The sequence below is a fragment of the Panthera tigris genome, chromosome E1 (assembly GCF_018350195.1).
Source record: "Panthera tigris isolate Pti1 chromosome E1, P.tigris_Pti1_mat1.1, whole genome shotgun sequence".
Classification (NCBI taxonomy): domain Eukaryota; kingdom Metazoa; phylum Chordata; class Mammalia; order Carnivora; family Felidae; genus Panthera; species Panthera tigris.
In genome coordinates this window covers 2030401-2051034 of record NC_056673.1, presented here as the reverse complement: position 1 = coordinate 2051034, position 20634 = coordinate 2030401, and the positions used below count along the sequence as shown (strand labels likewise).

The window sequence follows — 20634 nt, the reverse complement described above, 5'->3', positions numbered from 1 at the left end:
CGTGGACTTGAGCCGGGCGGGGCCGCGTTCATTCTTCCCGCCCCCCTCCCTGGTGAGGAGGTAGAGAAGTGTGTGTGTGTGTGTGTGTGTGTGTGTGTGTGTGTGTAGGCGTGTGTATATAATTCAATCCCCGTGGGACTCAGCGTCTGGCCTCACCAGCGGCTAGGCCATTGGCTGACAGCTCCCCCGCCCTCCTTACCCCCCCCCCACCCCCCGCGTCCCAGGTGGCTCAGGCCCCGGTGGCCAGCTCTGTTTACCGAGACAGCCGGTCCAGGTGGGGTTCCATCTCGGCGCTCGCTCCCCTCCGGGGCCCCGCCCGCCCAGGAAGCAGGCAGAAAACCTGGCCGGGGTGTCCTCGCCTTTCCCCTTCCCTCACCGCCCGGAGGGGCCGGGTAAGGGGGGAGGGGTGGGCGTGGGAGGGGGAGCCCCAGGCCTGGGGGATCCGGCTGTCACCCCGTCCCGGGAGCCCGCGCGGACCGGGGGTGGGGATGGGGGTGGGGGTTATCCCTAGGCCTGACTCCTGCTCCCTCCGCCCCGCCGTATCGTGCTCAGGGGGCCGTGCCCACCCTGGCCAGCAGCCAGAACCTGCATCTCGGGGATGCCCAGGTCTCCTAGAGGAGGCGCCGACGCTGTGTGTCCCCCCTTCCCCAGACGGCGATGACCTCCAAGCCTGCCGGACCCCCCGACGGGGGCTGGGGCTGGGTGGTGGCCGCCGCAGCCTTCGCGGTAAATGGGCTCTCCTACGGGCTGTTACGCTCGCTGGGCCTCGCCCTCCCTGACCTCGCGGAGCACTTTGACCGAAGCACTCAGGACACTGCGTGGGTCAGCGCCCTGGCCCTGGCGGTGCAGCAGGCAGCCAGTGAGGGGGACCCCCAGGTGGGAGGCGGGGACCGGGGTGGAGTGGCGGAGAGTGTGTGCGGTGGCGGAGGACCCACCTGCTCACCAGACAGCCCTTGAGAAAGGGCGACCGGTGGGGACCGGGGGGAATGAGTTCTAGAAAAGAGAGGGTCTCGTCTTGAGGTCAAGGACAGGAGCTATTAGGCGGGGTGGGGGTGGGGGGGGGGCGAGCAGAGAGACGCTTTAGGCCTGGCAAGCCGCCAAAGAGGAGTGCCGGATGGAGTTTGGGGGTCCAGAGGCGTGTCTTCCGTTGACTCCGCCCCCTTCCAGGCCCAGTGGGCAGCGCCCTGAGCACCCGCTGGGGGGCGCGCCCCGTGGTGATGGTTGGGGGCGTCCTCACCTCGCTGGGCTTCGTCTTCTCCGCTTTCGCCCGCAGTCTGCTGCACCTCTACCTTGGCCTGGGCGTCCTTGCTGGTGAGGGGAGAGGGACACCCGGGTCCTTAAGGGGTGATGGTGGAGGTGGGCGCTTCCTGGGGGCTGGAGGCCAAAGGGGCGGGGCCTCCTGCGAGGATCCGGGCTGGGATTGCTGGCGCAGAGCATCCCGGGTCCCTGTCGTCACCCCGTCCTGTCCGTTCGCAGGCTCCGGCTGGGCCCTGGTGTTCGCCCCTGCCCTGGGAACCCTGTCCCGTTACTTCTCCCGCCGTCGAGTCTTGGCCGTGGGGCTGGCGCTCACGGGCAACGGGGCCTCCTCGCTGCTCCTGGCGCCCACCCTGCAGCTCCTCCTTGACACCTTCGGCTGGCGGGGCGCCCTGCTCGTCCTCGGCGCCATCACCCTCCACCTCGCCCCCTGTGGCGCCCTGCTGCGACCCCTGGTGCTCCCTGGCGACCCCCCGGCCCCACCCCGCGGGCCCTTAGCTGCCCTCGGCCTGGGTCTCTTCGCGCGCCGGGCCTTCTCAGTTTTTGCTCTGGGCACAGCCCTGGTTGGGGGCGGCTACTTCGTCCCCTACGTGCACTTGGCCCCCCACGCTTTAGACCAGGGCCTGGGCGGGTATGGGGCAGCGCTGGTGGTGGCCGTGGCTGCGGTGGGGGACGCGGGCGCGCGGCTGATCAGCGGCTGGCTGGCGGACCAGGGCTGGGTGCCCCTCTCGCGGCTTCTGCTGGTGTTCGGGGCTCTGACCGGGCTGGGGGTGCTGGCCGTGGGACTGGCGCCCTTGGCGGGGAGCCAGGAGGGCTGCCGGGGGGCCCTGCTGGCCGCGGCTGGGGCCTACGGGCTGAGCGCCGGAAGCTACGCCCCCCTGGTTTTCGGTGTGCTCCCGGGGCTAGTGGGCGTCGGAGGTGTCGTACAGGCCACAGGGCTGGTGATGATGCTGATGAGTCTGGGGGGGCTTCTGGGCCCTCCCCTGTCAGGTAAGGGCCCGAGCGAGCAGATCCGCTCCCAACCATCCCCTGTCCCCCGCTTACCGCCTCCCCCCACCCCTGGGTCCCAGGCCTCTAAATTCCTTTCCCCTTCCTTGCAGGCTTCCTGAGGGACGAGACCGGAGACTTCACCGCCTCCTTCCTCGCCTGCGGCTCTTTCATTCTTTCCGGCAGCTTCATCTACATGGGGCTGCCGGGGGCGCTGCCCTCCTGCCCACCGGCCTCCCCCTCCCCGCAGGCCACCCCTCCTCCCGAGAGGGGGGAGCTGCTCCCGGTTCTTCCGGTTGCCCTGCTCTCCTCCTCGGGAGGCCCTCCATCCACTCTGGACACTACGTGTTGACCATTTTGTTTGGGCCACTCCCCCAATAAAGAATTTCTATCCGGTTTCCTGCCTGCAAGCTCCAGCTGTTAGCCAATCTAGGGCGCTGCAAACATTCTGTTGAAGATATTTAAGAAGGCTGACTCAAACGGACGGGGTCCCACTGAACTCTGGGCTGTTTTTCCGGCCGTCCAGCTGGTCCACCTGTCTTTGCCCAAGCTGTTGCCATTTTGACAGGGAGTCTCTGAAAAGCTGTTCCTAAGCTTCCGTGCGTTCGGGGTGGGGAGCTCATGAGGGACCTATCAGCCCCCTCCAGCCCTCCCGGCTGAGTCTTTCCTGTATTTCTGGCTCCTTTGGCCTGTGGGAAATGCTAGACCCAGACCTTAGCTCTTTAAGCTTCTGCTGCCCCTCCCAGACTCCCCCCACCCTGTGTCCTCACTGCTGTCTTCGTTTCTGAGTCACGGGGGGGGGGGGGGGGAGACTGGGAAAGAGGTCAGTGGACAAGGCAGAGGAACTGTGGCCCAGAGAGCAGAGTCCAGGGTTCATATAGATACTTCCCCTCCCTGCTTCCTAGCCATGAACCCATTCAGCCAACCCAAGCACATGCGCCCCAGCTCTTTGTGAGGTTCTCATTATTATCCAGTTTCCTTCTTTAGGTTTATCTCAGAAGGGCTTCCCTCTCTCCCAAACATCGGTCTTCAGAGAAGAAAGCTGGAAGGGCAGCAAAGTAGAAATCACATGTAAGGCACGTGAAGATCTTGGCTTTGGGTGTTCACGGCTGATTCACAGCGCAGGGGAGCAGGCTGAGCTCCGGGATCCTCCAGGAAAGGTCGTGGGAGCAAGGAAGAGCCACGAGTCCTCAACGAGACAAGAAAGGTTGGCACAGGCAACACACTGCCCCGGGGGGAGGCGGGCCAAGAGGCCTTGTTCTTGGGCACTGCGGTTCTGTGGGCACCAGGATGGGACAGAAGGCCCTGAGAGCTTGCGCCCTCTGGCTTTCTGGGTCTGACAGTCCCTTTGCAGAGTTCAGTCCTCCTGCAGCCCTTCCTTGGTGAGAGAGACCTTGGTATCCACTGCATCCATCTTGGGGTCCTGGGGCTTGGAGGCAGAGGCCGAGAAGCAGAAGACGTGAGGCAGCGTGATGAGAATCCCACTCCCCACGAGAAGGAAGGCCCCGGCCACCACAAAAGAAGCTGTGTAGTTGCCTGTCGTATCTCGGAGGTAGCCTAGATCCAAGAGAGAAAAAGAACACACATGGGTGACCCGTTTCCCAAGACCGGTGGAGGGAAAAGAGAATCCTGAACGCATCATCTCGGAAGAATCAGGACTCACAAGGCAGGACTGGAGGAGCTCCAGAACTCTGGGACCCCGAGGTTTCTAAAGCTAACGTCCACCCCCTTCCTGCCTTTGGAAAGGGCCTCCAAACCAGCCAGCAGAGACCTGGGTGTCCACATCGAGCCAGGCACACCTATGCCTTTCTTTCAAGCAACAGCGGTCCTTCTTTTACACTTTGAGTTAATAGTTAGGAGAAATTTAAGGGTCTGAAGGTTTTGGCATCTGGGGCATGGAGAACTTTGACCCGACGGCTCAGACACCTGGGCTGGGGCCCAGTAGGCCAGGGGAACGGGCAGACGCTGGTGAGCTATGTCTGGCCAGGTCCAGCCAGGTCCTCTGAAAGCCCAAGCTGCAGACACCCTGCCAAGGGCTCCTCATAGCTCCCCTTAATCCTCCCACAGTCCCCGATTTCTTTGCGCCATGGACCCACTCCGGGGCTACTCTGACGGACCCGTGTTCCGTGCCATCCCGGAGGGCAGTATTCACAGACACTGGAATTTAAATAGTCCCCTCCCCGAATCGCATGCAGCCCTGACCGCCCTGGAAGCCCAGTCCCCCTTACCTGACAGAGGAGCCCCCAGCAGCCCCCGATGCTCTCTACCATCTGCACCAGTCCCAGGCCACAGTATATCCTTCCAGTGCCCACCAGTTCAGGCAACACGGAGAAGGCCACGGGGGTCAGGGCCCCTGATGTGAAGCCATAGGCCACGGCCAGAACCATCAGGGCCGTGGGAGTCCGAGCCACGGGGAACAGGGCCAGTGACACCCCGGTCAGGGTGGTCCAAAGCATTAGGAGTCGAGCCACAGGTCCTGGGGCGGTGTCCCCTAGCCACCCAGAAGCCACACGTCCCACGAGGTCAGACACAGCCACCACCGAGAGGAGGAAGGCAGCAGACAGAGGTTCCCAGTCCAGGTCCTGGAGATGGGCCATCAAGTGCACGTAGGGGATGAAGTAGCCAGTGTTGATCAGGGTGAGGGCCACAGTGTAACGAAGGAAGGGGCCATGTCGGAGGAGGGAAGAGAGTTGGGCCCCAGGGCCGCCCACAGCAGGGTCCTCCGTCAGGGAGAGTGGGCGGAGGAGTGCTCCGCAGGCCACCAGGTGGAGGGAGAGGGCAGACACCAGCAACAGTGCCCCCCGCCAGGCGTAGCGGCTGACCAGCCACTGGAAAAGTGGGGCAAAGGCAAAGGAGGAGAGACCCACGCCGGTCAGTGCCAGCCCCGTGGCCAGGGATCGCCTCCGAGAGAAGTAACGGGACAGGCAAGCCAGGGTCGGAGTGAAGGTCAAGGCCCAGCCAGAGCCTGTCAGAAAGGAACAAATAGGGGTTGGGGGACTCTTAGGGGGCTCGGGGCACCCAGAAATCCCACCACTGCCCAGGATGTAGCACAGGCTTGGGTTACAGCCCCTAGCATCGATTTCCTGCATTTTATTCAATCGCCCAGCCTTGGGCTCGCCGTCTGGCAGATGGGGTGATACACCTCAGGGGACTGCAGAGGCTTAGAAATACCGTTTGCCGGGTAGTAGCTCAGAACTTTGCAGTTGGGCTTGGGCTATATATCACTTCTGGCTACGGTGAGCTCCAGCTGCCAAGTTACATAAGCTTCGGAAGCCTTTCTTGGTCTGTATGCAAATTGGACAATGAGATCTATTTCACAGCCACAGAAGCTGGCACAAGTGTAGGGTGATTCTGACACTCCAGCCCCGGGCTTGCATTTGCTGGATCCGTCATCTTTGAATTTCTCAATATCCCCCACGCCGCGCTTTATCAAGTTAGTCATCCCTCTTCAGCCCTCCCTTGCGGGCACAGGTGCTAGCAGAAACTTTCTCTGAGCCTCCCCGAGCCTCTGGGAAGGGGCACGAAGCAGGTGAAAGCCCGGAGGCCCTTTCCCTCTCCTGCCCTAGTCCTGGGCCTCACCTGACAGCAGCCCAATGCTCAGGTATAGGTGGGTCACGGAGGTAGCAAAGGAGGCGAGCAGCATCCCCGACGCAGCCAAGATGCCCCCAGCCATCACCACGGGCCTGGGCCCGTACTTCGTGCTCAGGGCGCTGCCCACGGGGCCTGAGAAAGAGGAAGAGGTTCTGCGAGATCTCCGGCGTCCTTCCCAGCCCCGCCCTGCCTCTCTGGCGCCCCCTTCACCGCCCCCCCCCCTCATCCCCCTATCCCTTCCGAGGGAGGGTCGCCTGCACGCCGGACCCGGGCGCGGCACTCACTCCCGAACTGCTGCACGGCGATCCCTATGGAGGCGATCCAGGAGACCCGCGCCGCCTGCTCTTGGAACGCCGCCACTAACTCCACGAAGAAGACGCCGAAAGAACGGAGCACCCCGAACACCAGCGCCGACTGGAAGAAGGCGGACAGCACCACCATCCACCCCCAGCCCCCGTCGGGGGGCTCGGCCCTGCGCGCCATCGGGGAGGGGACGCGGCCGCAGCCAGTGCGCGCCGCCCGGGCGGGAGCAGGGCGCGGGGACGCTCCACCTCCGCCCCGCGAGCCGCCCAGCCTGCGGAGGGCAGGCTGCTGAAGAGGAAGGCACCGACGAGGGCTTTTAAGCGGCTGGGAGGCTGCGTGAGGCGCCTGCGCCTCTCCCCTAGGGGGGCGACCTAGGTGGGGAGGGCGGGCGAGCGGCGCCCGGGGGCGTGGCTCCGCGGGCAGCGCGCGGCGGGTCGAGGCCGGGGCGGGACGGGCCCGCGCGGGGGCCCGACGTTCAGCGGAGGAGCCGCGAGGCGGCCCCGGGTGCGGGCCCAGCCCTGCGGCGCGCCAGCCCCCGTGTGGGTTATCGCTCTTGTCACTGGAAGTGTCAGCTACGCGGCCATCGCGGCCGGCACCCCCGGGCACGGCTCGCTGGTGGGGACGCGCGACTCCGGAGCACGGGGGGTGGGGCCAGGAGGGCGGGGCGGGGCTTAGAGCCGCGTCCCGGACCCGGACAGCGAGTGGGGCGCATGCGTAAAGAGGGGACCCGAGGCGGCCTGCCGGGTGGGCCCCACGGGGACTCCGGGGTGTGCGGGGAGGCCGTTGCGTCCCCCGCCCACTTTTATCCGTGCGGATTTCCGCACCAAGACCCTCCCGTTGGCAATTTCGTGCGGGAAGGTGGTGGGTGAACTGGTTCGGGAGAGGAAGACACCCACTTGCTCAACGAGGGGCCTAGCTGCAAGGCCAGGTCGCCCGGTGGGCGCAGGGGTTCTGAGATGAGAGTGCCAGACGAAGACACCTGCCCGAGCGCCCGAGGACGCTAGAAGCTACATGCCTGGATCCCGGAGGTCTCCAAGGCCCCGGAAGAGACCAGGGGAAGGACAGGCTGTTGGACTGCGGGCGTTCATTTCTGCAGTGGGAACTCAGTTCCTGTTGCTTCTGTTTTCACCAGCAGGAAACCCACAGGTCACAGAGACCAAAAATAACTGGGAAGAGGAAGGGCGGCTGTGAGCTCACCCGGGGCCCCACAAACATCACCTACACCCCTTCCTCGGTGGGGCTGGAACCTTTTCTTTCACCCTCTGGTAACAACTTCTACGCAGTATTTGATCTCCTGATGGGGTTGACTAAAGAGCCAAGTTCTGACCACCGGAGCGGTCAGCCCCTCCTACCCAACCAGTACCCAGTGGGTCCACCTAAGACAGCACCGAGGGCTTGGCTTCCTGTTTCTTCATTATAATTCATGCTCCCCAAGACCCTGACCTGGCAACTTGGGTTCAAGGGCTCATACCCAGACAAATGGGGGTGGGGAGGGGGGAGGCTGCCTGGGTGGCTCAGTGGGTAGGGCATCCGATTCTCGATCTCAGCTCAGATCTTGATCTCAGGGTCGTAAGTTCGAGGCCTGCATTGGGTTCCATGCTGGGTGTGCCGCCTACTTAAAAAAAAAAAAAAAAAAAAAAGAGCCTTGGGTGGCTCACTTGGTTAAGCGTGGGACTCGGTTTCAGCTCAGGTCATGATCTCACAGTTCGTGGGTTCGAGCCCCGCATCTGCTTGGGATTCTCTCCCTCTCTCTCTCTCTCTCTCTACCCCCTCCCCTGCTCTTTCTGTCTCTCTCAAAAGAAAGAAAAGCAAGCAAGCAGGAGCGCCTGGGTGGCTCAGTTGGTTGAGCTTTGGACTTGAGCTCAGGTCATGATCTCGCGGTTCACGAGTTTGAGCCCCACATTGGGCTCACTGCTGTCGGCCTGTTAGCGCAGAGCCTGCTTAGGGATCCTCTGTCCCCCTCTCTCTGCCCCTTCCCACTTGTGCTTTCCCAAAACTATTTTTCTTAAGAAAAGCATTTTGAGCCTTATAATTTTGTGTGGTTAATAAAAATAATCATGCCCCCCCCCCAAGATTTTGTTAAGTGGAATCAAAACTTCGGCTGGCGGGAAATAATGCCAAGACGTAGAAATTGATGTGGCTGTATAACATAGTGCAGGAACATAATCTTTAGGAGCAAATCAAGGCTCCAATCTTGGTTTCATCACATACTGCCTAAGCCACTGAGCCTCTCAGGTGGCTTTCCTAACTGTAAACTGGGGATAAGATTAGTACCTACTTTTTCGGGTTGTCAGGGGAATTGAATTAGAAAATCTATGTATGCACTAAAATAAAATGCTTAGCTTAGGACCTGACAGGTAGCAGGGGATAAGTAATATTAGCTGGTCTCATTTTCAACAGGACATAAGCTATAGTGAGAGGAGGAAGAGAGGTTTTAGTTTGGGTTGTTTCATTATTTTACTTAAAAAAAAAATCTAATCTAGATCATGAGTTTTCAGATTGAGAAATACAACCACAAACTGTAAATATTGGAAGGAACGGCAGACCATGTTAATGGACTTCTTTCACAGATGAGGAATTTAAATCCAAAAGGGAGGTAACCTAACAGAATCAGTGACCCTCTGCCTACGGGCAGAGCGGAGCCGGGCACCCAGGCCACGCATAGGGCGGGGAAGAAGCACGAACTGGGCAGTGGATACATTCCAAGGCACCATCGCTGGGGGAGGGGTGGAGCTCTCACATGGGCTCCAACCACATACATGGCCTTGTCACTGCCACCTGCATCCTGTACGGTCCTCATGGGACCCAAGTCCTATCTATTTTCCTTGGTGGCGGTGGTGGTGGTAGGCAGGGGGTGTCCCAAGCATTAGGACCCCAGCACAGATGCATATTCCCTTCCCCCCCACCCCCGCCTCTCGGCATTATTCGTGGCTTCCAGGTTTCTCGAGGCTGCCCCCACACCTCGACCAGGAAGTGACTTCAGAACAGCAGGATGCAGGTGGCTCCGGAGAAACTTCATGAAGTCACTGGTTCTCACACAATGAGCCGGAAGGCAAGGGCAGGGAAAGGGAGAACAAGGGCCATTCTAAGGGTCTGATGTGATGGGGGCAGTGGAATGGTCACAAAATCCAAGATGGAGTCCAGCAGGGAAGAACCTTCTTTCCCTGGCTGCACCCTGCTCCCAGATCCTCCCAGGCAAGAACCTTGGACACAGCAGGCAGCACAGAGAGGCTTCTTTATTCCAACATTCTGATCTTGCAGGATCTAACATTTCCACCCCTGGGCGCTCTCCACCTGCCCATCCAGTTGGCTTTAAAAAAAAAAAAAAATCATGGTTCCTTCTCCTATCTCTCTTCTGCTCTAGATCTAGATCATGAGTTTTCAGATTGAGAAATCTGAAAGTAAGAGTAAGTAAGTAAGAGGAGTAAGAGGGAAAGATCAAGAAAAGTTGATTTCTCACCTGGCCTCAAGCAGAAGCGATTAGTACTGACCTATCTTGAGCCAGCTCCACACCGCACCCTGCAATCGAAGAGCTCCCAAGGAGGGGAAGGACTGTAAATCAAGGCTCCAGGGTATCATCTCACATTCCAGACATCCCATCCAGTTAAGAGGCAACTCCATTCCCAATTTTCTACCTGCTTGGCCTGCACCGGAGACTGTGCCCCTCAACCAACCTACCAATCTCTCAGTCCTACCTGGATACTCCGTCAGCTGGGAGGTCCATCAGTCAATTAATCTTTTAAATCTCTAATCCCAACAGCAATCCCAATCATAATCCCAAACTCTAGCAAATCCAGAATGGAACTCAGCCCCATTTCTCTCCCTGTGGAAGGTCCTGCTGCCTTCGCTGGTTTCAGACAGGAACACAGTGGCAGGAAGGCCAGGTCACAGACCTGGCTTCTCTAAAGTAACAAAGCTACCAAGCACCTGTGACTTCTCAAGGCAAAGACGTTTCTGGAATCAGAACCCTTGCCACAAATGCCCAAAAGCTCACCGAAGGGAGAAGGGGTTTGTCTCAGGTAGACAGAATCCCCAGGGACATTCAAATCCAGACACATCTACAGTAAAGGACTGGTCGTGACTCAGCTGTTAGTCAAGATAAAGAGTTTCATAATTCCCCTGCAGGCCATACCATTCTTAGAGGCTGGGCAGAACCCGAAAAGCTTGCATCATCTCTGATAAGGAATTTCAGATCTCTCCCTCATGGAGGGATCAACTCAGTGCTAAGCACAAGCCCCCGTGGGAAGATTCTGGGCTCAAATACAGTCCAGTTCATGCCAGACAGACATAGTGCAGCCAAACCCAGGTGGCCAGACTCTTGGGAAGGTTAGGGCCATAAGAGAAAGCCTCTCCAATCATTCCCCCTAACTCCAACACTGACAAAGCTCCCACATCCACAGCCCCCAGGAAACACTTCCTACTTCCCCGTCAAGCTCACCATGAAGCTTCCTCGAAGTCTTGAAAACAGAGAAAAAAGTCTATAGCCAGCTCCAGCCCGCTAGAGAACCTACATTATCCAGAATACCGGAGAGGGTTCCTGACCCAATGCCACAAACTCACACGTGCCCAGTGCTGCCCTAGAAAATTAAGGTTCCAGACCTACAATCGGGAGAGACAGGACACACAGAAACCTTTCCTCCATTTTACACACACCAACAAGCAAACAGATTGAAGAAACGAGACGATTCCGAAGATAAAAGTTAATGACAATAATAATCATAAAACACTCAAGCCTAAGGACGCGGCCAAGTGCTAATCTCTGCCAGCAGAGCTGTGACCTCGCATACTGTGCTTCAGGTCACTTTGGATCACACTTGTGGAAGAGGGAGGTGGGAAATGCAATCGAATGGAGGCCCCGGTGCCACCCACGGGCCTCAATAAATTATATTTACAGACAAACCAAACGGAGAGGGGGCCGCGCGTGTGGAGGACTGTTCCCTCAGGGAATCCAGGCCTCCAGTCGCTCCCCTCCCTCAGCTCCCAGCTTGCTGTCTCCTCCAGGACAATTTCGATTGTGGGGAAGAGGTTTTGACCAGCAAAACAGGCAGATCAAGCCACGACCTGCCATCCCTGTTCCCCCCGCCCCCGCCCCCCCATGAGAATTTAAGGCGGTGGCTGTTTCTGATACCAGAGGGGCCTCGCACACCACCCCTCTCCTCATGCCCAAGGCCGACCGGGAGGCCGGGCCTGAGCGCAGCTTTCCCGGCTTCCAGGAGGCGAGTGGGATCGGGGCGGCGCTCAGCTAGGGCCCCCCCAGAATGTGGTAGTGCACTTTAGTGTTGGTGGCAGCCCCGTGCTTCTGGCGCAGATGCAGCCGAAGTTGACTCTTGTGCCGGAAATGCAGCCCGCAGGGGTCGCACTGTGGGGGGGGGGGGGGACAGCCGGGTCAGCGCCCGCCCCCTTCCACCAGCACCTTTTAGGCGGGGCGCGCGGGGCAACTGTCCGGCTCCCCGCGGAAGACCAGCTCTTCGGTCTTCGCGTCTTCCCAGATCCTCCGCGGAGGCCGAGGAGGCGGGCCCCGCCCTCAGCCCCCCCCCCACAAGCTCCTCTTGGGGGCGCGGGGTGGGGGACGGACGGCGCCCAGTCCGGGGGCCTGACTCGGGTGCCTGAGCCTCCCCGGCCCCGCCCCTTGATCTCTCAGGACTCCGCCCACTTCCAGGTGCTCCCCTCGGGGCCCCGCCCCTAGGTAAACGCGAGGCCCGCCTCAGGCTTCGGGCGAGGCCGGGGCGGGGCGGGGCGGGTACTCACGTGGTAAGGCTTCTCCCCGGTGTGGATGCGAACGTGGCTCTTGAGGGTCTGTAGGTGGCGGAAGCGAGTGCCGCAGGTGGGGCAGGGATAGGGCTTCTCCCCGGTGTGGATGAGCACGTGCGCGCGCAGGTGCGCTACCTGGGAGGGGAGGGGGACCTCAGACCGCGCCGGCCGGAGGGACCCTCCCCGCGGCCCCGCCCCGCGCTCCGGCCAGTTGGCCTCCGAGCTTGGCCTCGGAGCCGGCTGGGTACCTGCACGAAGCGCGAGCCGCACGTCTCACACTTGTACGGCTTCTCTCCGGAGTGGATGCGGCTGTGCGTTTTCAGGTTGGCCGGCCGGTTGAAGCGGGCCCCGCATATGGAACAGTGGTAGGGCTTCTCCCCTGGAGGCAGGGAGGAAGGGAGGTCGGGGACTGGGCCCTAGGACACCTGCGGGCACGAAGCCCCGGGGAGGGCCCTCTCCTCCCCTACCTGTGTGCACCGTGCGGTGACTGGCCAGGTTGCCTTTGTAGCGGAAGGCGGACCGGCACAGCTGACACTTGTAAGGTTTGTCCTCATCCCCAGGAGCCAAGGGGTCCAGCCCCGATGAGCACCCGGCCACAGCCTCGCAGTTCTGGCAGCTGAAAAATTCACTTCCTGGGAGGGGAGGTGGGTCATGACAACAATACCAATGAATGCTCAAACCACATCGGTAAAGTGGGTTTTCTCTTTCCCAATTTACTGTAAAGGCTTCTGGGGCTCGTCTGACTTACTCAAGGTCACATGGTTAATGAGAGGACAAGCCAAGATCTGACTTCATGTCTGTCTGACTCCAGAATACTCTGCTAACCTCTTCGGTAGAGGCGGTGGTACCGGGAGGCCCCAGTTACTGGCCCCTGTTGCTCCCCTCTTGCACCACGATGGTTGACAGCTTGCCAGAGAGGCAGGCCCTGCCGAGCTCTGGGCCCACCGTTCCTCCCCGAGGGGAACAGGCCAGAACTTCGCTGCTCACTGGAAGCTTTAAAGAGCACTGATACCTGGTGCCCTCTTCCAGACATTCTGATCTTCGGGGATGTGACCTGGGCGATGGGATTGTTCAAAGCTCCGCACGTGACTCTACGTTGCAGTAATTGGAAAGGGCCTTTCCTTTTGGCCCAGACTTGGCCTTGAGCAGACCCAGGAGAAAAGCCAAGAAGGAAGTAACCGAAAGGGCTCTTGTACCTGGTGGGGGACAAGCCGGCCCAGAGTGTGAGCCAGGGGTCTCTTGAGCCGGGGCTGTGAGGAGATGGCGGGTATGGACTGGAGCCCCACACTTGAACTGTCCCGTGACAGCAGTTGGAGACAGCCTAGGCAGATGGCAAGCCCAGAGAAAAGGGTTAGGAGAGCTTCTACTGAGGGGGGGTTCTACCCCGGAGGACTTGGAGCCAAAGGCCTGCCCCCTGGAGGTGAGCCAATACTGACCAATGAGCCACGCCCTTTGTGCGGCCGAAGCCCCACCCCTCCCTCTCCGCTCCTGACCACCCAGGCCCGCCCGGTGGCTCGGTCTCCTAGCTGAGGCTAGCCTCTACCAATTCTTGAGGTTCCAGTTTCTGTACCTGCTCTGGGGACCAGGAATGGGTCCTTCTTCACTGCCACTGCTGCTGGAAGCCTCATCTCCACTGGGGAGCCCGGCTTGGGGGCAAAGTTGACCGGAACTCCTCTCCCCCGCCAGGCTCCCCGCTTGGGAGGCCTGAGAGTTTAACACGATGAACTTGTATTTTTTCCAGTTGCAGGCCTTGGGGTCTGGGCTACCTTGACTGCAGCTGCGAGACTCCGTAGGTGGGTCCGGGTGTCCTTCGGAGCGCCTGGGACTGCCCGGGGGAGGGGCCATTGGCGGCGTGGGGGGTTCTGCCTCCAAAGGCCGCAGAGAGATGCCCAGAGGTTCATAGCTGGGAACAGTGCGATGGATCTCAGTGCCATTTCCAAATCTCGGCCTCTGCCCTTGACACCCGGGATGCCACCTCACCCCCACGGAGCTGGGGCTCCCTCACCTGGCCTGGATGAAGCGGTGGCATGCCTGGACCACATGTTCCATCTGCAAGTAGGTGGCGGCCGCAAGGACCGCGGGCGCAGTGGCGGGAGAGAGGCGGAGGCGTGAGGTGTACATGAAGTCCAGAAGGGGAGCGAAGCCTCCGGCTTCGGGGCCCCCGGGCAGGGAGAGCACGTCCACCCCCACTCCTGCGCGGCCTCGGAAAATTGAATAGAAGAAGCCGCTGGACAGAGGGCAGATAGGCTATGTTAGCGCCTGGGGGCCCCTGGGAGACACGCGCCACGTCCTCCCCACTGTCGCCCCAATCCCGGGGTGCTCAGCCTCCTGCTTCCGGAAGGCTAGGCTTCGGATCCCCTTCCGAAGGCTTCATGGCTCCGCCCCTTTCCCATTTGGCCCCACCCCATCCCCTGAGTCACCCGTCCAACCTGCAGGCGATAAGAACCGCCTTGTGGGCGCGGAGGGGTTGCCCGCCAACCAGCAGCGTGACGTCAGTGAGGATCCCGCGCAGGCGCAGCTCATTCAGGTTGCCGAGCACGTCGGAGGAGTGGCGCGTGAACTCGCGGACGTAGCCCAGCGCCCCCTCCGGGGTGGCGGTGGAGCCCATCGCGACGCAGGCCTGCGGGGGCAGAGCAAGGAGCTCAGGCACCCGGGCCGACCTCAGACGCCTGCCCTCCGCGCTTCGCCCCTTCTGCTGACGCGCAGCTAGAGCCGAGCCCCTAGGCCGGCTCGCGCAGCCTGGCTCGAGCGGTCTAGTTGTTTCTGGCCTCAGTTCACCGGCGCTCGCTGCACCCCCCCCGCCCCCCCCCCGAGACTCCACAGTGCCTGCAGCGAGCTGGAGGTTCCCGACCGCGCCGTCGATGGCCCGCGTGGGGAATCCGGCCGCAGCGCCCTTGGTCCCCACTGCTCGTGCCCTTCCAGCACCCCGCTCCCCTCTGCTTCGCCGCGCGCCTGGCTCTCGGGTGTCCCACCTGCCTGGAGACCCTAGACGGCCCGCGGTCCACACCTCTCCAAATCCCAGTCGAAGCTCCCTTTCCGAAGCACTGAATTCCCACTACTATCTGGTCCCCGACCCCTAGCGCAGCCCGAGTAGTGGGCCTCAGTCTTCCTACCATCCAGAACCCTTCGCGGAGACCCCGGAGTCTGGGTCCCTCAGTCTGTCGTTCTTACCCCCGTCCTGCAGGGGCTGCGGCTTCTCTTCTCAGGGGGGCGGGGTCCCTCTCCCCTCCTGGACTCGGCTCCTTTATCTGGCCGGGATGGCGGGGGCGGGGGTGGAGGTGGGGTGAACGCCTGGGTCTGTATCCTTCCTTCCTCCCTTGCTCTCCAGATGGCGAGCCCGGGGCGGGGTCTCCGGCTTGAGGGCGGGACCTCAGAAACCCTGGGTGGTCGTAACGTCAGGGGTCTTGGGCCACTGAAAGTGGAACCGGGGATGGGACGGTGGAATTGGGGAGGGGGTCGTGGAACCTCGAGATCGGAAACATGGGTGACCCGGGTCGTCGAGGGGCCTGGGGCAGCGAAAACTGGTGTGTTGGCTTTTGGAAGGGGGTGCCTGTTCCCGGAGAGTGAACACAGGGAAACTCCCCCCTTCCAACGTAAGGTATCCAGGAGATAAAGGGGCGCCCGACAAGGCACCAGGTGTGGGGAGGCGATGGTGGACTCGCGTGGGGTCTCGAGACAGCGGGAGGGCGTCGTGTGAATGGCAGGCTCCTCTAGCGGTGCCTACAAGAAGGGGGGCTCTGATCGGGCGGGTTAGGGAGGGGACGGATATGATTTCTAGTTCGTTTCCTTCCATTGTCCTGCGACCGGACGGCTCCGCCAGCTGCTTCCCCTCGAGGAGGTGGGGAAAGCCCCGGGTGGGGGCCCAGAGACGCTCAGGAGACCTGGGCGTCCGGATTCTCGCTCCCAACTCTCTCCTGAATCCTTTTAGGGATCCAGAGAGACAGACTCCCGCCCAAAGCCCGCTCGCCCTCCCCCAATCCCAGCTCACTAGGGCCTCGGGCACCCGCCCGTCGGCTACGCTCGGAGGCTGGCGGGACGCCGGGGTCCAGCGCGGCAAGTAGGCAAAACCCGGCAATGTTTGACTCCTTCCACGAGGGGGCGGACGAGCACTAGCCTCGCCTCGCCGTCTCCACCCGGCTGGGGTCCACTCGGACCGGGGCGCAGGATCCACTCGGTCTGAGCGGCTGAAACCTTCGTTCTCCCCTTTGCGCTGGTTAATTTTGTCCCTCTGTCTCCTAGGAGGGGACTGGGGTTGGGCGGAGGGAGGGAGAGTTAGGTGACAGCGGGGACTTTCCTCCGAGGCCGGGGTTAGAAATCCGCGGGCTCTGGGTCTGAGCCCTGGGTGCTCAGGGTTTTCTTTTCTAATTAGCTAGACCCTATCAATCTGTCTGTAGGGGTGAATTTTTAGTGAACATTAATATGAAATTTGGGTGCGGTGGACGGAGAAAGGAAAGCAGGGAGGGAGGGTCTCAGGGTAGCAGGAGGGAGAGAGGGAAGGAGGGGCCGGTAACCCTAAATTTAGGTCCCCGCATCTGGGAGATAGGCACGGGTCACACCCTCGTATTTTGTTTGGGGAGACGTTGGGGGCGGCAGTGTTTATTCGGCGGGGGCGGGGGAGGCAGAGCTGAGGCTAGCTGCAAAGCAGGGCTTGCATTTGTGTTCAGGACAGTCTACAGGTGCCCAGGGACATCTACCCGTCATCCATGGAGCTGCCTATCCGGGCCTGGGGTCCTCCTCTTCAGATCTGAGGGTGTCTTTATTTGGGTGCAGGAAAGAGCAGCTGAGAAATGGAGAATCCAGGACCACTAGGGATGGGGTGGGGGTCGGTGTGGCCTTTGTCTGTGACGGTTACTTCGGTCGCTGCTCCATTTGGAGTTGGGAGGTCGCCTGGGGGCTCCCTTGGGGATCGGGCTGGAGTCGATTTTGCGCTATCTGGTCAGTTGGTGGAGAGTGCACGTTTATGACCGGGTATTGAGTTCATTTGACTGTTTTGGGCACTGGCGGCTGAATTCAGGCCCCGAGGGCCAATGGTAAGTTGGAGGGAGCTGAGTCTGAAGCTACATTCGTTTGGGGGGATTCTGACACCCATAATTTGGAGATTGTCAGCTTGGAATATGAGGACAAACCGCTAGATGGTCTTCAGGGGGTGGGTGAGGGTTTTGTTTCGGGGATTCATAGTCATGGGTGCATATGGACCATCTGATTTCGAGTAGAGCAGTCATGCTGACTTTGGGGTACAGTCTGTTTGGGGAAGCCGTATGCGTTTCGAGGCTCAGGTTAGATTTGGGGGGCGTGAAATTTCACTTCGAGGGTTTTTTATTAGCCTGAGGCAGGACATAATAGGGACCTGGGAGCAAGTTTGAAGGCCTTCTGCTACCAGGGGTCACTGAGGGGAAGCAAAGCTTTATATCTGAATGTTGTGGAAACTTACTTTGAGGGGAACAGTCCACTGTTTACATAGATAGCCATGAAGGTTTTTCCAGGGGGAGAAACAAGGTGAGGGCCCAGGGTGAGAGACTAAAGTTTTGGGGTGTCCTTATTTTGGGGTGTTTTTTTTTGCCACTCTTTGGGTGTGTTTGATGAAGTGGAGGGATGGGTCTCAAGGTGAGATTGATCTGAAGGTTCACTTAATTTGGAGCATGATGCTGATGTGGGATGTCCTTTGCCCAGAGCTCCCTCTCACCCTGGATTCTAGAAATCTCTTTTTCTGGTGGACCCCCAATTACGCCCAGGATGTGAAGGGAGAGATTTGGAAAGGTAGTGGGTAGGGTGTCTCCTCTTATTTCTATGTGGCCTGGATAGATCTGAGGGAGAAAAGGTGGTTTCAGACTCGGAACCCCAATTTCTTAAGGGAGCACACCTCGCTTTCCGGGAAGGTGGGGGGACATGGGGTGTCCCGTGGTAAAGTGGACATCCCGGGCTTGGGCAGTGCTGTTGGAACTTTGGCAAGGAGAGGTGGTGGTGGTGGGGGGGGGTACGAGGAGGTGATTCTTGTACCCAGAGTTTCCAGGATAAGAGCCCCAAACGGGAAGCAGACAGAGCACTGGGAATGTGGGTGAGGTGGGGAGGGGGGAGGGGTGCCCCACGGCAGCAGGGGCGAGGGGGTGACTCAGGCCAGCTCTGCACGCCTGGGTCCCTGCTCTCTTCGGCTCTCCTCCCCTCTCTCCCTCCCACCGCCCACCCCCCCAACCCAAGGAAAAAAACCTGCCTGTGCAACAGCAATGGCAGATTCCAATCCTCCAGACTTTCCTTAAACCACCGCGGAGACCAGCCAGGGGGGAGGGGAGGGGAGGATCGGGCTTTCCTGCTTCCCTGAGACTGGGGCTATGAGCTTGACCTCCTGGCCCCTAGCCCTTCGAGGAGTGCCCCCCGGTCTGGAAGCCAGGTTTCCTGGACCCTAGCCCCCGAGCGGGGGGGCCTGGAGAGCCGGGGAGGAGGAAGGAGGGAGTGACTTCCAAAATTGGCATCGGGACAGAGCAGGGCTGGCGGGAGGCAGGTGAAAGACGGAATTTTCCTGAAAAAACGGGGGTATCTGAGGACCCCAAATTTGGGGTGCTGGTCCAGGACCGTCCTGCCAACATCCTAGATTTTTTTGGGATTTTTTGGGGCCCCCGGGACCCCTCTAGATGGGGTGAGGAATGTAGTGTTGGGGGAATCTGACTGGGGCATTGCAGCTGCCTCTCCCGCCGAGTTGGAGACGGATGGGCTGGGACGGGTTTGGGGGGGTGTCCCCAATTCTGACTGGGAATGGAGGAACCCCCTTCTGAGCTCTCTTGTGGGGGTCCCCCCTCCCTAGGGCACTCCCCACTCCCTGAGCCAGCCGAGAGGAAGGAGGCCGGCGATGCGACTGGGGCGGCTCCTTTCTCCTGCGCCCCAAATGTGAGGGATGCACCCCAAATTTTGCTCCCTTCAAAATAGGGGACCAGGATCTCAGGGGAGAGTAGCTGAGGTAAGTGGGGAGGAAAGTGTCCCCTGTTTTCAGGAGAGACGTGGCGGTTGGGGGGGAGGTTTGGAGGTGCGTGTTGGGGTGGGGTTGGGCTTTGTCAGTCCTGGAAGTGGGGGGACGATTGGAGAGGCTTTCTCTTGTGCCCCTCGAGTGCAGTCCGCCAGGTGGAAACCAAAGGCTGAGTCCCGAAGGCCCCCCAACATCCCCGGCCGTTAGCATGGTGTTTGATTTCTGTTTCACCCCCACAAAGGCTCTGCCGAGAATTGGGAGCTGGGGACAGCTGCTCAGTTTGGGGGGCTATGGAGGGTGGGGTGAGGACCAGGAGGCCCTGGCGGGATTTGGTAGAGGACAGACAGGGGTCTCAAGGCAGGGGGTCTGGCACCCCCGGGGCCCAAGCAGACTGCTTACACCCACCATTTTAGATCTTTTTGATTGCTAAGAGTTTTGGGGGGTGTGTCGGCAGGGGGGTGGTGGTAAAGGGTGGAATGGGACGAAGGAAGACCTCAGGGTTTCAGAGGATGTTATTTTGATTTGTGGAAGGCCTCTGGGCCCCTAGATTGTGCTTCCTGTGGGGTGCTTCTAAAAATCAAGTCCTGGGCAGGAGGAAGAGGCTGAGGGGAGGCCTAGGGTGGGGGTGGGGACAGGCATGTGTGTCTCAGCTTAAACGTGGCTTTCTGGGGTGGGCCCGCCTTCCTGGGCCTGCTGGATGGGCTGATGGGGGTGGTCGTAGGGGGCAGGGCGGGGGTCCTGGGGGGCGGCGGGGAGCTGGAGCAGTGCTGGGGGTTGAGTACCTGGCCCCCAGGTCCAGGCAGCCCTCTTCCTGGGCCCTGCTGCTCCCCTTTTCCCCCTGGCCTCCATTTCCTGCCTTGGACCTCCATCTTGTGGCAGGCCCAGGGCCCAGGGCGACTTCCGGCCCCCCTCTCCCGACCATGTTCCGGCCCCACCACCTCTGGACTGCCAACTCCCAACCCTGCTGTCCTTGGCCTTCTGTCTCTCCTTGCTTTCTCTTGGGTTCTGACCCAGGGAGGGGAGGAACGGACACAGGAAGCCTCGGGGCCCTGCCCTCGCCGAGTCGGCAGGCAGTGTGTTGGCCCCCACGGTCATTCCCCGCTTCCTCTGCCCCTGACCCCACCCTAGGGATCCCCTGAGCAGAGCTCCTGCAGAGGGAAGATGGCTCCAGTCTTATCACCACTGCGAGCTCGCCCCATAGGCCCCCGTCGGCGCCCGGCCCCCGTTTCTTATTTTCCCCAACCCCTCTTGGGGCCACGTTTGCCTCGTGAGCCTTGTCTATGTCCCTGCTCTGGGTGCCGGGGTCTTCACAGCCCCGTCCCGTGCTCTCAACCCACCCCGGTCCTGCCCCCGCCCCAGCAGCACACTGTGGTTTGTACGGCACTGTGGCCACGTCCAAACCACACTGTGGTGTTAGAGCGAGGGTGGGGGAGGCACCGCTGAGGCTTGGCCCGGGGAGGCCACCCCGGAGAAGCGACACGGAAAACATCTGGGCCTTCTTGTGAGGTGTTGTGGGGGGGGGGGGGGGATGAAAGCACTGGAAATACGCCCCTCTGAGATCCCCAGGGCAGCCTCAGGAATACTGACCGCCAGAGACCCTGGGAGCTCAGTTCTGCCTTCGGAGAGCAAAGTGGAGTCTTTGTTGCCCACGCCCAGCTCCCCTGGCTCTAGCAGCACAGAAATATTGGCACTGGGAAGAGAGCCTGCCAATATTGGCTGTGCTGCTCTAGGCAGGGTGGTGAGAACTTCCAGAAGGGGCTGAGCCCCGTGGGGCTGAGGGGAGAGGCACCCGC

At 60.7% G+C, this 20634-nt stretch overlaps 3 protein-coding genes across 8 annotated transcripts; 1 reads left to right on the top strand and 2 right to left on the bottom strand.

Moving 5' to 3' along the window:
• Positions 1-219: 219 nt before the first annotated feature.
• SLC16A11 (solute carrier family 16 member 11) lies at positions 220-2624 on the top strand. 4 transcript variants are annotated; one of them, XM_042966658.1, is made up of 5 exons: positions 220-392; positions 553-859; positions 1168-1311; positions 1477-2244; positions 2355-2624. In XM_042966658.1, the coding sequence occupies exons 2-5, from the start codon at positions 658-660 to the stop codon at positions 2591-2593; spliced, it is 1353 nt and encodes a 450-aa protein (XP_042822592.1). In that variant the 5' UTR covers positions 220-392; positions 553-657; the 3' UTR covers positions 2594-2624. The 4 variants fall into 4 exon arrangements, with proteins under 4 accessions (XP_042822592.1, XP_042822589.1, XP_042822591.1 ...); XM_042966655.1 differs by having other exon boundaries at positions 1168-2244; XM_042966657.1 differs by having other exon boundaries at positions 256-274; positions 1168-2244.
• An 877-nt stretch (positions 2625-3501) lies between these two features.
• SLC16A13 (solute carrier family 16 member 13) lies at positions 3502-6509 on the bottom strand. Its single transcript, XM_042966659.1, is given in 5 exon segments — positions 3502-3798; positions 4470-4490; positions 4493-5206; positions 5821-5964; positions 6117-6509. Coding segments are annotated over 5 exon segments (1278 nt in total). The 5' UTR covers positions 6316-6509; the 3' UTR covers positions 3502-3598.
• A 1597-nt stretch (positions 6510-8106) lies between these two features.
• On the bottom strand, positions 8107-15094 carry BCL6B (BCL6B transcription repressor). 3 transcript variants are annotated; one of them, XM_042967425.1, is made up of 9 exons: positions 15058-15094; positions 14316-14506; positions 13892-14113; positions 13457-13789; positions 13083-13207; positions 12354-12518; positions 12135-12265; positions 11884-12021; positions 8107-11494 (listed from the first exon to the last, which is right to left on the bottom strand). In XM_042967425.1, exons 2-9 carry the CDS (start codon positions 14492-14494, stop codon positions 11378-11380), a joined length of 1410 nt encoding a protein of 469 aa, XP_042823359.1. In that variant the 5' UTR covers positions 14495-14506; positions 15058-15094; the 3' UTR covers positions 8107-11377. The 3 variants fall into 3 exon arrangements, with proteins under 3 accessions (XP_042823359.1, XP_042823362.1, XP_042823361.1); XM_042967428.1 differs by lacking the exon at positions 15058-15094 and adding an exon at positions 14894-14922; XM_042967427.1 differs by lacking the exon at positions 15058-15094 and adding an exon at positions 14859-14913.
• Positions 15095-20634: the final 5540 nt, after the last annotated feature.